At 43.5% G+C, this 17,877-nt stretch overlaps 1 protein-coding gene across 5 annotated transcripts in view; it reads left to right on the plus strand.

Annotated features, from left to right (window-relative positions):
• LOC308574593 (cation channel sperm-associated auxiliary subunit beta-like) overlaps nt 1–17,877 on the plus strand; it is a 56,035-nt gene that overhangs the window by 22,257 nt on the left and 15,901 nt on the right. For all 5 annotated transcript variants that reach the window (XM_081172602.1, XM_081172603.1, XM_081172606.1 and 2 more), the window contains 7 exons: nt 3,884–4,028; nt 4,856–5,007; nt 10,985–11,127; nt 12,012–12,208; nt 13,152–13,478; nt 14,385–14,524; nt 17,151–17,357. In XM_081172602.1, coding sequence (XP_081028728.1) covers nt 3,884–4,028; nt 4,856–5,007; nt 10,985–11,127; nt 12,012–12,208; nt 13,152–13,478; nt 14,385–14,524; nt 17,151–17,357 — 1,311 coding nt within the window. The remainder of the gene's footprint in view (nt 1–3,883; nt 4,029–4,855; nt 5,008–10,984; nt 11,128–12,011; nt 12,209–13,151; nt 13,479–14,384; nt 14,525–17,150; nt 17,358–17,877) is intronic.

Consider the following 17,877-nt stretch of genomic DNA (forward strand, 5'->3'; position numbering starts at 1 on the left):
AAACATTAAACATTAAAAAAAAACACCTTCCCTATGGATTGCCTTCATACAGCTCGGGGGTTGGATAACTCCATACCATCCAACATTTTCCCAATGAAAATAAGGATATCCTAAGGAAAAGTGGGATATTCCTGGATCAAATCAGAAACGGGAATGGCTTCTCTAAATCAGGACATCCCTGGGAAATGGAGACACTTAGAGGGTTTGAGTGGAGGCTGTCATAGCTTTAAGAGTTAGGATTTATTCACATAGTTACACCTGAATTTAGATGGAGGGGGTCCAGATCTTAACAGCACAGTTATCTCAAGAGAGGCTTCCCCCCCCCCCAGCACTGCATTCCAAGGCATCTCTCCCAGCTTCCCCGCGGCCTGCCTGCCAAGATCGTGCTCCTTTCCTTTTTCTGTTCCAAGCCTCCTGCCCAAAGCCCCAAACTCTTCTTGTGACATCACACCCAGTTACCCTGGCAACCTTCCAAATTTCCTGTCTCTGTTTATATTTTAGGGGGGGCGGGAGGGGAGGACAGTTCTCTTGGATTGCCAGTGGCCCCATCTTGTTTCTCGATGGCTCTGTACTTAGCTTGTGGCTAGGGTAATCTTCCTTTGTCCTGCATGATGGTTCAGCCTGCATTTTTACATTGCTAAGCTGTCTCACATCTGGGTTAAGACATCAAACCATTATTAATTTCTTTTTAAAAAAAAATATGGGTGTCTTGACTCTGGTGGGCAGTGAGAGCACAGCTTGCTCCAGGAAGAGAAAGTGGTTTGCATTGAAACTGCTGCTACAGCGGAGAGGAAAAGGCTCTGATTTGGCAGCAATTTCAATGCAAATTTGGGCAGGTGCCTGGGACGGCTCACCTGACTGCCCCCTGGCATGGTCATGATGTTGGGTGATTGAAAGGTGTGTTGTCCTGCACGCTGGTCAAAGGTTGGCTTGCTGGATGTGTTTGAGTAAGATGCATGTAATCTGAGTTCTGCAGGCATGCAACAGAGTTGCTATCCTGTGGGATATATTGTCCAGTGACTTGTTTCTGAATATTCATTCATTTGAGCATAACTCCCAGATCACCCTTATCTTCAGAGTGGTTAATAGTCAGGAGCTAACAGAGAGACAGCCAAACTACCGTTCCTCTCCCTTGGAAGTCTGCATCTATGTGACTTTTTGTAAATATTCGTCAGCATCTTCAAGACAATGTGGTGGGTGCTTCTAGGTATTTCAAATGATGGGGTGTTAGAGAAGGAGGAGTACCTTTGTTGGGGGACACGTTGTGCTCCTTCTGGGGTAGTTTGTCCACCTTTAGTTCCTACCTTGTGCTCAACTCTCACTTGTGGCTCCTATTAGCTGTCATTATGGCCCAACTCATAGCCGCGGACATGCCTTAGACTTGGTGTTTACCTCTACAGATGTTGATGATCTGACACTAACTAAAAGCGAAACAAAAGAAGTACCATGGTCAGAACACTTCCTGGTGCAACTGGACTTCTCCGCAACCCTTCCCCTCTGCAGGGAGGTGGGACCGATTCGGATGGTCCGCCCCCGCCACTTAATGGATCCAATTGGCTTCCAGAGAGTGGTAGGGGATGTTTTATCCCAAGTTGATGGCCTTTCAGCTGATTCCCTGGTGGCACGCTGGAATGAGGAGTTAACCATGGCTATTGACTGTCTGGCTCCGAAGCGCCCTCTCCGATTGCATGGAGCCTGGACAGCCCCGTGTTTTCCCTGGAGCTGAGGGTGATGAAACAATCATTGAGACGGCTGGAGCGCCGGTGGCGGAAAACTCATTCTGAATCAGACCGGACACGGGCTAGAGCTCAGCGTCGAGCCTACCAAATGGCAATGGCGAAGAGGGCCTTCTTCGCCGCCTCCATTGCATCTGCAGAAAACAGCAGCAGGAGACTTTTTCAGGTGGTTCTCAATCTATCGGAACCACCTGTACCACCGGGGCCTGGTAGGGACCCCAAGATCTCCTGCAGTGCTTTTGCAAAGTTTTTTGCAGATAAAGTCGCTCAGATTCAGCAGGAGGTAGACTCCACCGTGGGAGCAGGGCCAGGGTGGGAGAGTGCTAGAATTCTGTCTGGTCCTGTTACATGGGATCAATTCAAATCTGTTACCTCCGAGGATCTGGACAGGCTGCTTGGACAAGTGAAACTGACCACCTGTCTCCTTGATCCTTGCCCATCCTGGCTGACAAAAGCGAGCCGGGAAGGGCTGGGCGATGGGCTCTGCGGGGTGGTGAATGCTTCCCTCTGTGAGGGAGCCTTCCCAGACCCGCTGAAAGAGGCGGTCATTAAACCGCTTCTTAAAAAAACATCTTTAGACCCGGCCAATTTGGCCAACTATTGCCCAGTCTCAAATCTACCATTCTTGGGCAAGGTGATTGAGCGGGTGGTTGCTGAACAACTCCAAGCACGCCTGGAGGAAACGGACCATTTGGATCCCTTCCAATTGGGATTCAGACCTCACCATGGGACTGAAACTGCTTTGGTCGTGCTGGTTGATGATCTCCGGCGGGCTAGGGACAAAGGTAAGAGTTGTTTTCTAGTTCTGCTGGATCTCTCAGCGGCCTTTGACACCATCGACCATAACATCCTTCTGTACCGTCTAGAGGAGCTGGGGGCACTGTCATACAGTGGTTCCGCTCCTTCCTCCTGGGCCGTGTCCAGAACGTGGTGGTGGGGATGAGTGTTCAGACCCCTGGGCTCTCACTTGTGGGGTGCCTCAGGGTTCTGTCCTCTCCCCCATGCTTTTTAATATCTATATGAAACCGCTGGGAGAAATCATCAGGGGGTTTGGACTGGGTGTTCATCAGTATGCAGATGACACCCAGCTCTACCTCTCCTTTAAATCAGAACCAGTGAAGGCGGTGAAGGTCCTGTGTGAGTGCCTGGAGGCGGTTGGAGGATGGATGGCGGCTAACAGATTGAGGTTGAATCCTGACAAGACAGAAGTACTGTTCTTGGAAGATGGGGCGGCCTGGTGTGGAGGACTCCCTTGTCCTGAATGGGATTACTGTGCCCCTGAAGGACCAGGTGCACAGCCTGGGACTCATTTTGGACTCACAGCTGTCCATGGAGGCGCAGGTCAATTCTGTATCCAGGGCAGCTGTGTACCAGTTCCATCTGGTTCGCAGGCTGAGACCCTACCTGCCCACGGACTGTCTTGCCAGAGTGGTGCATGCTCTAGTTATCTCCCACTTGGACTACTGCAATGTGCTCTACGTGGGGCTACCTTTGAAGGTGACCCGGAAACTACAACTATGCGGCAGCTAGACTGATGACTGGGGGCAGCCGCTGAGACCATATAACACCAGTCCTGAAAGACCTACATTGGCTCCCAGTACATTTCCAAGCACAATTCAAAGTGTTGGTATTGACCTTTAAAGCCCTAAACAGCCTCAGCCCAGTATACCTGAAAGAGCATCTCCATCCCCATCATTCTGCCCGGATGCTGAGGTCCAGCGCCGAGGGCTTTCTGGCAGTTCCCTCTGTGAGAAGCAAAGCTACAGGGAACCAGGCAGAGGGCCTTCTCGGTAGTGGCGCCCGCCCTGTGGAACGCCCTCCCATCAGATGTCAAAGAGAAGGCAGCCCTCTTCAGGGAAGTTTTTAATGTGTGACATCTTAATGTATTCTTAATCTTTGTTGGAAGCCGCCCAGAGTGGCTGGGAAAACCAGCCAGATGGGTGGGGTACAAATAATAAATTATTATTATTATTATTATTATTATTATTATTATTATTATTATTATTATTGGGAGGTCACTTCAGTGCTGCTAACACAGTGGTTTGACTTCACCCCTAGAGGCGCAATCCATTGTCTCTCAAGACAGATGGATGTCAACAAAGATCTCTTATACAATATTCTTTATTGTCTCTCCCCCTCCCTTTTAGGTGTGGATTTCTTATGATGGAGGCAGCTATTTTACACCATTCTTTACTTTAAATGCTGAGATGGTTATAGATGTAGATTCATGTGTTTACACCCAAGCGATTATATTTGTGACTGACGCGGCAAACCTTTTCTACACTAAGGCAGGTAGGAAAACATTAAAAAGTGGAGTCTCCTGCAGTCTTTGAAGACTCAAATATGAGATTAGGCTAAGAAACCGGGTCCCCCAACCTATGTGTTCTCATAGCTAGGTAGGGAGAAACAAGTGGAAGCACCTGATGCACCTAAGGAATTCACTCTCTGCTGGGCAGAACCAGGGAGCCCTAAGGGTGCCCAAACCAAGAACCATGTAGACTAGAGACATAGATTCACTGCATCTTCTATGACTTCTACCTTAAGTGAGATTGCAGGAACTTGGGTGACCAACAGCAAAGGCTATTATCTTGTCTCCTGATGCCCCTATTTTCACATTATTCTCCAGGGAATAAATGCCCTATGCATTCTGCTTGCTGATATCTCATAGTGTAGTATGGTTGGCTGGGATCCAAAGAGCCGTTGCAATCTTCTAGTGGGTCTTAGAAGCTTTTAATCCACTCATTTGTTGCTGCAGCACCCTGCATCTACCCCCACCTTCCAAAACCCTCCATTACAGACCAATCCATTCAGACCATGAGGCACAAGGAGCTTCTTCCAAAATGGAACAACACCTCCTTGCATGCTTCAAAGTATTTGACCACATATGACCTTGTTAGATCCTGGCCCTTAGGAACTATTGTCTGAAGTTGCATATTTTAGATATACTTTATCCTCATCAAAACGATCTATTTCCTCATTGCATTGATTAAATATGGGTTGGAAGAGCTGTTGATCTCTCCAAATAGTCACAGAAACCTATTGTTCTAGAATAAACTCATGCTTCCTATAATAATAAGATTTGATGCATGCCCATTATTTATATTTCCCCTTTTCTGTAGGTGTACTGAGATATGCCAAGGTTTTCCCCCCGGCAAAGGGTATCTTCAACATGTACTTTGACCACCTGGGAATATTAAATCATATTTCTCTGAATGATACAATTGACTCATTTGTAAAAGAGACGAGTGTGGATGTGGACACTTTATTGAAGGTTAAGGATGCTTTTGATGTGTGAATGAAAAATGTCTATGAGATTGTAATAATTGTTGTTCTTGTTAAGGACAAACCTTCACTCTTCCAACATGTCAAAGTAGGAAGCTAGTGCTAGAATGGACACTGGAGTCATTAACCCAGCATTTTTTCACCACTATCCAGATATCCTTATAATAGATGTAATTCTTTTTTAAAAAACAAAAATTAAAAGTTGATTTCAGAAAAGCCACCATTATAATGGGTTACAGCAAGAAATACAATTCTGTGGTTCCTGAGAAAAATAGCTGCTCACTGCTTTCTGAGGGGGGAGTGGGGGCGACGTTTGCGGTCCCTCGAGCTCTGGCCTCACGTGCTCCAGTCATTGCAGGAAATATCTCCCCAGTCCCAGGAACCCTGGTCGATTCCCTGCCAAGAAGGACCATTAAAGCTGGCAGTCTGGGCATTGGCTGTTGCTCCTGCCTGGCCTGGCAGCAACACCTTGAAAGGCGGTGGGCCTCAGCGGCACAATCGGGTCCCAATAGCTCAATCCGAACCATATTTCCTGTATATGTGCCCTATATGCCGAGGGAGTGCATTAATGGAACTTCCAGAAAAGCATTGAGTTTGCCCCTCCCCTTAGCACAGGCAAAGTCATATAATGCTTCAACTAAGTTGCCACCTTCAACTCCTTCACTTCTTTCAAGTGGGACTTGAAAGTGCTTAGCTTTAACTGACTCCTACCATTATCTTCAGGACGCTGAGCAAATACTGATTTTTAAAAACAGTCTTGTACTCATTGGAAATTTAAGAGAAACTAGGGAGAAATTTTGTAATATCAGTATTATTTTTTGATTACTGCAGCTATGTCTGTGCTGCTTAATTACCAGTTTCATCATCATCAAACCTTTTATTGGCATCACATACCAACATCCATAGCAATCAATACAGAATTCCCGCCTTCCCAGTGACACAAAACATTTGTCAAATGAAAGAGACAAAGCAATCTAGCATTACATCTCTAGGTCTCCAGGGAGATCAGGCGTCTGCAGTGTGTTTCGATGACAAAAAAACAGATAAAGATATTTAGCCACTAACTTGGTGAGCTCCTGATTGTTCCCCAATAATAGAAAATGTATGACCTCTAACTCTGGTTTCCATTTGGGGATGCAGAGTTGATCTAGGAACTGCAGGCGGAGATCAACATATAGTTTACATTTAAGAACAAGTTGCTGTCCCTTTATCTTAAACCGTTGTAGCCCTGGGGAAAGAAAGGGATCTAGCAAAACTTCACTAAGGAGAGGATCTTTATCTGTTGTGAGGCAGATGTTTAACCAGCATGTAAGAAATCTCGCCCAGGCTGCAGTCTCTACCTTGTGTTCACCTCCTCCAGACACAAGCTGCCTGCACTCATTCTACCGGCTGGGTAAACCCTGGCAGCCAGACTAGAATTCCGTAGAGCAATTGACCTCTAACTTACAAGAAATACACAACCCACCCAAAGGCAGCAAAGTCCTGAGCGACCCCCGCTTCAGTCAACAGTGGGTCGCACGAGGCTCAGGGAAAGCTCATGGTGTAGCCATAATACTCAGTAGAGACCTGAACTTCACTGCCACAACAGTCCTCAAGGACAAAAAAGGCAGATTCATTTTCACTAAAGGGGCACTAGATGGCAAAATCAAACTGACAATCGGCTCCATATATGCCCCAAACGCGAAACAATTAGAATTCTTCCAGAAGACACTAAACAAATTCCTCTCCTTCTCTGAAGGGGAAGCAATCCTAGGAGGGGACCTCAATCTAAATATGAACGGTATATCCCTGAAAGATATCCACCCTACAACCCCATGGGCAACCTTCCTCCGAAGGAAACCCCCAACAACTAGGAACTCTTACAAGTTACTAAAAATGCTAAAAAACAGGGGTCTCTACGACATTTAGGGTGAACAAAACCCGGGAGACATCAGCTATACATTCCAATCAGGACGCCATGATACAGTGTCCAGACTGGACAGCATTCTACTCACACAGGGTCTGATCCCCTCAGTGGAATCAACAAACATAGGTAACATTAAAATCACAGATCACACCCCAGTAGAAGTCATCGTTAAAATAGGAGAAGGAACACAAACCACCCCATCATGGTCCTTCAGTCCCATCCTAACTACAAACAAACAAATTAGAGAGAGTCTCACAAAAACCCTCCAAAACTACTTCAAGGAAAACGATGTAGACAATATAACAACCCCCCTCCTATGGGACGCAATGAAAGCGGTCACCAGAGGAGCTTGCATAAAAGAGAAAACATTCCTTAAAAAACAAACCTCCTCAAAAATTAGCAAAATAGAACAAGACATCACAGCCCTCTCAACACGCTACAAACAAACAGGATCTAAAAAACTCCTCAAACTTCTAGAACAAAAAAGGAGAGAACTAGACTCCCTAGAAATTAACAAAACAATGATCAACATTCTATACTCTAAACAACATTTCTATGAATATGGAGGGAAAAACTCCAGATTACTAGCAAATAGTTGTAGGAAAAAAGCACTCAAAACAAGAATACACTGCATCACCAAAAAAGACAGCAACATAACATTCTCCCACGAAGAAATAACCTCAGAATTTGCAGAATTCTGCTCCAACCTATACACCTCCCATAACCCACCAGAGAAGGAAATCAGAAAATTTCTAGCAGGACTGACCATGCCTACCCTAACTGATGAGGAACAGGAATTCATGGACAGCCCTATCACCCCAGAGGAAATAGATGCGGTCCTCAAAAACCTGAAACCACACAAAGCCCCAGGCCCAGACGGCTTCACAGCAGAATTCTATAGGAAATTCAAAGAACCCTTGATGCCCTACATGACCCGCCTATTCAACGACATCATAAAAGGGGGCCCCATCCCCAAAACCTGGACCCACTCCAAAATAGTCTCCATCCCAAAATCACTAAAAGACAGCCTCAAAGTAGAATCAACCGCCCAATCTCATTAGTAGATAGGTAGCCGTGTTGGTCTGCCATAGTCAAAATAAAAAAATTCCTTCCAGTAGCACCTTAAAGACCAACTAAGTTAGTTCTTGGTATGAGCTTTCGTGTGCATGCACACTTCTTCAGATACACTCATTAATAAACCAAGACTACAAGATATTCACATCAATCTTGACCAACCGCCTAAAAATCTTCCTACACAAGTTAATAGCCCCAGACCAGACTTTCTTTGTCCCTGGCCGCAATATAACAGACCCCATCAGGAAACTACTGAACCTGATCGAACACAGCAAGGCAACTAAACTCCCATTGACAATTATGTCCCTAGACATCCTCAAAGCCTTTGATTGCTTAGAATGGAAATACATATTAGCAGTACTAACTAACATGAAATTTGGCCCCAACTTCCTACAAATCCTCAAACAAATATACTCCCAAGCCTCAGCAAAATGCAGAACTAACAATATGGGTTCTAATACTATAGCTATCCAAAGAGGCACGAAACAAGGATGCCCACTGTCTCCCTTCTTATTTTTCCTGGCTCTGGAACCCTTAGCAATCCACATCCGAGCAGCCACAGACATCAAGGGAGTGGAAATAAAAGGCAGAACCTATAAATTAGGGCTCTTTGCAGATAACCTAATGGTCACAACACCAGACCCCATAAGCACAGCAACCTCCCTAATCAGAGAACTCGACACATTTGCAATGGTGTCGGGCCTACAGGTAAATTTTACAAAGTCAGAAGCTATGTGCTTCAACACCCCTCCTCACACCCAAAAAGAACTCACGAAGGTCACCAAAATAAAACTTTGCCACACCAAGTTCAGATACCTAGGGGTACAAATAACCAGAAACCTCAATAAATTGTACCTCCACAACTACAAGCCCCTGTGGCGACAAATTAACAAAAACCTAAAGAGATGGAATAACATGAATTTCACTCTCTCAGACAAAATAGCCATGATCAAAATGATCACACTCCCAAAACTAACCTACCTATTCCAAACCCTCCCAAACTGGATCCCCTCAACCCACTTCCGCAGTAGGCAGAGAAAACTACACTCTTTCATCTTCTCACATAAAAAACCAAGAATAAGCCCCAAATACCTGCACCTCCCCACCTCAGGAGGAGGATGGGGAATCCCCAACATAGAAGCATATTACATTGCCAACCAAATACGCCATATAATCCCATATATACTAGAAGATGAGACAAAACAATGGGTACACCTAGAGAGGGACACAATTGAAAATACCTGCACCACAACATACCCACTCCTCCCAAACAAACTAAAGAAAATTCCCACAACACTTAACAGGTACACACAGACCATGCTCAAAGCATGGAAAACACAAATAGGCAAACTATCCCCAACCCCATCCCCACTAATCCCCCTGGCGTACCACCCATTATTCCACCATGCAGCACAAAACCTCCAGATAAAAACCTGGCGAACCAAAGGCTTATATCGCCTAATAGACTTTTATAAAAATAACAAACCCTTGTCAACACAAGAAATGCAAGACAAATTAGAAGACACCCAAATGCCCTGGTTAACACAACACCAACTACATGCCCTCTTAAACAACCCAACAGTAAAATCAGCAGCAACTAGGCCCCTGACAACCTTCGAAAACCTCCTCCTAACAACAAAGGGAAACGGTAAAGGGACGGTATCCGCAATATACAAAATACTACTCCAAAATCCCGCAAATCCCCTAGACGCAATCAAAAAACAATGGGAGAATGACATAGGCTATGAGATTAACCCCACTCAATGGACCAGAATGTGGTCTAAACCCCCCTTTAAATCCATATCAACGAAACGAAAAGAACTCACACTGAAACTCACCTACAGGTGGTACCTAACACCAAGGAAACTAGTGCTAATACACCCAGGAACCTCACCAAAATGCTGGAGAGGGTGCACCTCCACAGGCACATACCTCCACATGTGGTGGGAGTGTCCCAAAATCCAACTATTCTGGACAACAGCCATACGAGAAATATGTAAAATAACTAAGCAAGTATTAGACTTTACCCCAGAATTGGCCCTACTAAACATCTTCCAGGATAACAATGCCCATTTATACCACAAAGAACTCATAACCCACCTACTTTCAGCAGCCAGAAACACCATAACCAGACACTGGAGAAACCTGTCAGGAGTAAGCATGGACCAATGGTACCAAATAGTATGGGAAACAGCCCTACTAGAAAAATTAACTAATAAACTGAAACTGACACGGGGACAAACAGAAGAAGACGCCTTCACCCTGGTATGGCTCCCCTTCATCACATACACAGCCCAACAGGACAATGACAATAATCCACCAACAGCATACAAATCAATATGGCTAACCTGATCCAAAACACCCACCCACCTCACTCACACACGAAAACAAAGATCACCACAGCCAATCGCAAACAAACAATCACACCCTAGGCCAACCCCAACCTCTCTCACCACCAAAGGAACACAAGTGAACAACACAAGCAACGCTGACACCAAACTCTACATACATTAAGCATAATAGAAACACCGCCACCTGACCCCACCCCATCCATCTTCCCTCCCTCCACCCCCCTTTCTTTTTTCTTTCTTTCTTTTTTTCTTCTCCCCCTAATGCCTCAACAAATGAAATGGATTTGTAAAAATGTTACATGGGGAAAAAAACAAACGAGGCATTACACTTACTTCTGTAAAACAAGAAAATCCTTAATAATATATATATATATATATATATTTTTAAAAAACTTTGATGTTGAAGACCTTGAGGGCAGAGGGGATATGTGAAGACCTTGAGGACAGAGGGGATATGTGAATTACCTCTTGTTATAAAGAAATGCAGTTTCTAAGCAATTTCTCTTCTGATTGCTATTATAAATTAAATTATCTTTTTTAAAATTCCTATTTATTCCTAAAATTGTTTAGCAAGTTTTGTATCTATAAATGCATGAATATATATATATATAATTAATTTTCTCACTTTGTTCCAGGATATTGACTTAGGTTTTGAATGTCCTTTGGCTGTACAGTATATCACTGAAGAGCAGATGTTACTTTTAAACCACGAGCCACTGATAGCAACAAAACGTGAGAGATTCAGTAATCTGCAAAGAGGCAAAAGATTAGATTATGAGTAAATATCAATAACAGCATATGTTTTGTTAACAAGCAATGTCTTGTTCTGTTGGGTTTTTCTTTTTAATGTACCCTGCTATTTTACAGAATATAGCAAAATAGCATCTCTCTAATTTGGTTAAATTGTTCAGAGGGTTGCCACTTTCTTGTTCTGCCTGCTCTTAGAACCACTTTGTACTAACATTTGCAACATATACCGTGTAATACAAATTTCAAACAAAACTTGTAGGCTTCAAAAATATATCAGTAGGTGATGTGTGTGTCGTAGGAAATTGGAAATGGTTTCTGCAGTGTGTATGATGATGACATGGTTTCCCATGACTTCATCATTTGGGGGGGATGGGGACCCACCACCACATTTGGGAGCAAAGACTGCTGGAATCTGCTGTCTTCCAGGGATGTGATATTGCTAGAGCCAGAAGGAACAGGTTCAGATAATATGGCCCATGAAATATTGTACCTACTGGGTGTACCTAACTTGGAGATTAAGGGGTATTTTTGTGTGATTTGATTTAATATTTGTATTCTGCTTTCCCCACAACAACTGTTGAGCTCAAAGTGGCTCACAGTAACAATAATACCATTACAAGTTAACAGACTGTGATCATGGTAGTAAATTCAAAGCACAGGAGAATATAAAGCTAAAGACAAATTCATCAAAAAATTACTACAATTCAATACAAAATCAGTGATTCAAAAGATCAGAAATAGCTGCTGAACAGCAGCCCTGTGCCAGCTGACATGCTTGAAACCACAATTTTCTCTTAGTACTATTTTCCAGCAAGGGAATCTTAGGAACTAGTCAAAATTCATTAAAGTTCATTAGATGTGTGATCTGACATCATCAAGGTGGTATTAAATGTATGCTTCTTTTTAATTTAGGCCAGGAGGATCGTGTATAATCAGAGAGGTTTTTAGGACGCCAGCTCCTCCGGGCTTTATATCATCTGTGCTGGTAGATGTTCTAGATCGGTTTCCTGTTGAATCTAAACTTGATAGCCCATGTACAGCAAATACTTTAAGAGTTTTGCCCCCTACAGGGAGCAGTATATCATACAGGCTTCAGCTGACTTCTCCAGGTTTGTGCATCACCTGATAATGAAACGTTTTTGGAAGGAGGGTTTTTGGCTTATGCTAATCACACTTAAGTGGGGAAATATATAGGAAAAGAATTGTAGGGAATACTATTCGTCTAAGATTGGTTGCATGGTGGTGGGCCCTGCCCAGCATTTCCTAATTTCCTATGTAGCCTCTTTTATATGTTCCTTGTCATCCAGTCATTTTTATTTCTACTAGATCCCCTTCCTAAATCAACAGCCAGCCAATCAGTCTCCAACTATGTGTAAATTCATGATTTTCTTATGGAGACAAAATGGCAAAATGAAGGAAGGATATGGACGGTGTATCCCAGAAAAGTAAGGTAAAGAGTTAATCTGGTAGCCCCATAAAAAGAAGAGAAAGAGCCCCCAATTTCCAGCCTGTGAATGAAGCATGGGATTTCAGCCTTCACTTGACACTGCCTTCATTTCTGAGGTTTCTGGCAAAATAGAAAGTTTCATGAGCTGTGGGAGTTACAGGGCTGCTGTTGACTAGGAGAGTCACACAGGTACAGTGGTACCTCGCAAGACGAATGCCTCGCAAGACAAAAAACTCGCTAGACGAAAGGTTTTTTTGTCCGCGATTTGCCTCGCAAGACGAATTTCCCTATGGGCTTGCTTCGCAAGACGAAAACGTCTTGCGACTTTGTTAAGCCGTTTAAACCGTGCTTCGCAAGACGAAAAATTCGCTAGACGGCAAAACTCGCGGAACGAATTAATTTCGTCTTGCGAGGCACCACTGTAGTGGCAGTCTGTCAAAAAATAGGAATCTAAACTTTATATCAAAGAAGCCATAGCTTCAGGTCAGTTTATCTTTTGTGTAAATTAGGCATATTCATAGCAGCAGCAGCCACAACAACAACAACAAAGGGAAAAGCAGCTTCTGCACACTGAATGCTGTTTTCTTTATTTTCTTGTTTTCCAGGTGTGAATATATTTAAACCAACCGATCGTGAGAAAACAGTGGTGATTCCAGGCAGTAGCAGTTTCTTCATTGTTCAAGTTGTGGATGACCAAAATGCTTTAGGAGATGCTACCATGCCCAATAGGGTGCTTTTAAATACAGACATTCCACCTGGGAGGTGGTTCTTGTATGACTTTGGCACTGTAAACAAAAGAAAATGGAAAATTGTTGTTGACATATGTAGATATACAGTACAACAGTTTGATGACCTACCACGCCATGCCATTAAATACTTGGATATTGGGTCAAAGCTGGAATTGAAATTCAGAGTGACTCCAGTTAATGTAGGTAAGACTGCACATACCAGTATTTCTTGTCTCTCTACTCTATGTATTCTCTATAAAATGTCTGAAAGTGTTTGAAATCATATGAAAGCAAACTCTTTATAAGTTATGATCCTCACTCTAATAATTTAACTGAAATTCAACAAAATGTTTTTTACATATATTTTTATCCTATTGACTCCCATCCTGCCTACAGATCTTTCATATGGATTTCTCATTTTGATGTGCATTTGTTTCTTGTTTTTAATGATATTTATTGAAAAAAGATTTTTTTTTAATTACAAAGAGAAAAGACAAAAAGACAAAAACAGAAAAATAAAAAATAAAAATAAAACCATCATTTTCAAATTCTCCACTTTCATTACCTTCTTTCCATGACCTCCTCCTCCTCCCATCTCTTGTATCTTAATTAATAATTATCACAGCAAATCCTTTCCATAATTCATAATATTCTGTCATTGCATTGCCTTGCTCTATTTTCATCTTATCTTATAAAAAAAAACCTTAAAACTTAAAACTTAAATCTTATTTTTACCAACTTCTCATAATCATTACCTTTTTACCTCTTTAAACATTTTTACAAGAGCCAAATAATTTCATTTCAGCATTTTCCCAACGTTCATCAACATTCCTAATGATAGAAAAAGAAATAAAAACAATCCAATCTTCTTCCAGCGTCCCCTCCCCCCGGTCCCGGGATTGTCAGTCCTTTTTCATTTTGATGTGCATTTGTACACAGATGTACCGTATATGAAATAAGGGTACACTGTAATCAGCCAAAATCCTCTAGTATTTTTCAACCCAACTGCAGTCTCAGAGTGGAGCTAAGTTTTGCCTTTTGTGTGAGGTTGTTCTACAGGAAAGAAATATTGGGAATAAACATTATTCTCATTGTTGTTTCCTTCCACAGCGTATAATGTGTTCCATAATAGGCTAATGCACATTGTAATTGGAAGGCCTTCTCTACTGGATGTGAGCACAAACATTTATTTTGACGACAACAATAGCAATTTAATCGATATCACTGTTCATAGTAGATTTTTTGAAAAGGTAACATGCTGCCAGCTCTTTTCAGAGTACCTTGATAAAGTACACACAGCTTTAATGTGCATTCAGACTCCAAAAATATTCTCCCCGTGTTTTTGTACAAAACAAACTTATGTTGGTTTTAGACCAGTTTACGCTATGGCTTTCCTCACAGAACCCTAGAAATTGTAGATTAATGAGACTTGGTTGCTAGATGTGATGGGAATTGGTTGCAGATGTTAGTAGGTGTGGCGGTGAGCTGGCAGGGAGGGGCCAGCTTGTGTGCTGGGGAAAGGCATTGGGTTGGATACTTAGTGTAACTTGGGGGTGAGAGGGAGCCTCTCCTGTTGGACATGTAAAAATCTCAGGGTACCCTGGTAAAGGCGTCTGGGTTGAAATCTGAAGGTCCAGATGACGTGAGGTGGGGGCGATGGGCCAAAGGACTTCGGTTCAGTGGCCAGAGGCTGTCAGCTTAGTTTACCAGCATCTTGAGGGGACCCTTAACCCAGGACTGACCCTTGTGAATAATCCTCCAGCAGTCAGGTAGGATGATTTGGGATACGCACCCAATGCCTATGCCAAAACCTCATGGCCAATTTATTTCCAAGTTCTTCTCATGTCGTTTTTGTTGCTTACTTCCCAGTTCCCAAGGCACACTGCGCACGGGCCTGCAATCCCCCTCCCACAAGCACAAGCACATTTTAAAAGCTATAAAATGTTAATCAGCCAAACGCCTGAGAAACATTTTCACCTGGCAACTAAAGATATGCAATGAAGGCGCCAGGGAAGCCTCCCTAGGGGAGCGTTCCACAAATGGGGAGCTACCACAGAAAAGGCCCGCTTCTGTGATGGCACCCTCCAGACCTCTTGTAGAGAAGGCACATGCAGAAGGGCCTCAGGTAATGATTGCAGGGTCCTGGTTGGTTTATATAGGGTGAGGTGGTCCTTGAGGTATTATAGTCCTGAGCCGTTTAAGGCTTCATAGGTCAAAGCAGCACTAACTGGCAGCCTTTGGGGGGAACACAACACTGATACGAAAACCAGCCACTCATAGTGTTACACTCCTTTTAATAGCCCTCACCCTACCCCTAATCGCCTTCAGGCACCAGTTTAGCACAGACACAGCTATATGGTATAAGACTACACTACAAGGTTTACTGAAAACAATGGGATGCAAGTTATTAATGACTACAGTGCAATTGTATCTTACACAGGCATTCCGTTCAAAGCAGACTGCATATCTGCAAAAATGTGTATACTCAAATCATTGGAACTGGACCCCTTCATGAGCATCCTGGGACTCCAGAAGCCCTGAAGTGCTCTTGCGAGATCTCACAGGTCCATCCAAGTTCTCTTAAAATCTCCCAGGAGCACCTCAGACCCGTCATGCAGATAGGCAAAGCATGGCAGAGATAGCTTAAAAGTTCTTTTTTGCATCAGATTTTCCTGGTGCAAAAATAGCTTTTAAGTTCTCTGCCTTGCTTCTCAAGCAAGATGCTCGCCTCCTGCCAGCTCCTTATTCAACTTGCAAGATTTCAACCAGCCAGACTTCAACTGCGTATGGTTGAACTCAGGCAAGTTAAATGCATGTATGACGTGGTCGTACTGTAGGTCTATTGTTATGAATGGGGCCCAGTCCCAGCTATCATTACCTGATGTGTGACCCTTGTCTTTATATGGATATATTGTTGTCATACGTTTGTTTTGGAGTATTAGATTAATAATATTTATTATTCCTGTTTGAAAAACATTTGTCATATGATAATTCTTAAAACTATTCCAATGGAAGACAGAATTTGGATTTCTTCTAGTATGTACAATGCACACATGCTGTGCTGGTGAAATGAATGCAAATGCCTTACGTCAACAGCAGGCTCACTGTCCCTTAAATCTTCTGGCAGGCTGGACCACACACACACACACACACACCAGCAGAGGGGGCTTCTCTCTCTCCCCCAGCCCCTCCCTCCCTGATTTTCTACCTCCTCTGGCAGTGGTTGGGAGCCGGCAGCGGCGGCGGCAGCTCTCACTTTCCCGGGCGCCAGGCACAGGGCCAGCAGGCATGCCAAGCTTTAGCCGAAGCCCTGCGATGAGCCAATGGGCCTCTCTGTCCATGGCTGCCTCGCTGGCCAATCTGAAGCCTCACCGCCCACAAGCTGAGGAAACCTGGCACGGCTTTGAATTGGCCAGCGTTGCTGCCTGCCCAGAGGCGTCTGCGGCTTAGAATTGGCTGTGGGAGCTTCCTGAAGCCAATCCATAGCCACCCACACGCCCATCATGGAAGTCAGTCCCCGCATGGTGAGATATCAGTTTAGCACGGGGACTGACTGAGTGGGCAGCAGAGTCCTTGGGCTGGATTAAAGAGCCCCTTGGGCCTTATCCAACCCACAGGCTCTTTGAGTGCGTTATCCAACCCCTGCTCTTTGAGTGCGTTATAAACATCCAACACCAGATGGTGCTGGAGAAAAAACAAACAAAATTCTTTGCGATTTTCCATAGTGTTTGTTTTCTTTTGTTATAACGATTTAATTTCTGACTTATTTATAGTGGGTTTCCCCCCGTGTGTAGATCCATCCTATGATGGGAAGCTAATTATATTCATCTATATTGGAGACCAAGTAATGTTATGCTTTTTCATAAACATCCCTAGGGTAAAACCACCATAGCTGTGATCGCATTGGGATCTCTCCGATGTGAAGTGACAACTCTTGTCTTAACACTGAAGAATTCCTGCTCCTATCTTAAAGCAATGCACTATGTTCTATCTGCTAAAACCTCTCCTTCGGACTGGCTAGTTGAGGATGTCAGCGCTGAACCAAATGGCTCAGCGATTGCCAGACTTTTAAAGCAGCTACCGGTAAGGATCCTAATTCCTACATTTTAGTTTAAAATTCTTTCGTACCCTTTCTTAAATGTTCTGAACAGGGGAAGGGCACAGATGTACCCATTGTTCTATGAAGCCCCGGGATACATTGTTCCAAAGCCATACCCAGGCACAAGACTCCTGAGTTGGATGGATTTAAGTGTGGCCCATGAAACAGAGAGCGATGCTGAGGACATCACTACACTCTCTGGCATCTGTGTCAGTGAAGCAGAAAGGTAAAAGCTAACTTTTCTTCTGATAGAAGGCAGGGTCAACATTTCCAACTGTCTTTTTTTAAAAAAAATCAATTTTTTAAATGTTTCATTAATAACAATCCTATGGAGGCCACATTAATTCGATGGCAAATCATGCCAAATCACAATACAATCAAAAGAGCCAACTAAACAGTTCCGAATTAAACATTTTTGGATGACTTCCCATGTTCTGGATATCAGGAGTTGATGTTATTCCTTGATCCTGCTCCAATTCCGATCTTAATCATCTCCAGATCAAA

Source organism: Podarcis bocagei (genome assembly GCF_964188305.1).
Source record: "Podarcis bocagei genome assembly, chromosome: 1".
Classification (NCBI taxonomy): domain Eukaryota; kingdom Metazoa; phylum Chordata; class Lepidosauria; order Squamata; family Lacertidae; genus Podarcis; species Podarcis bocagei.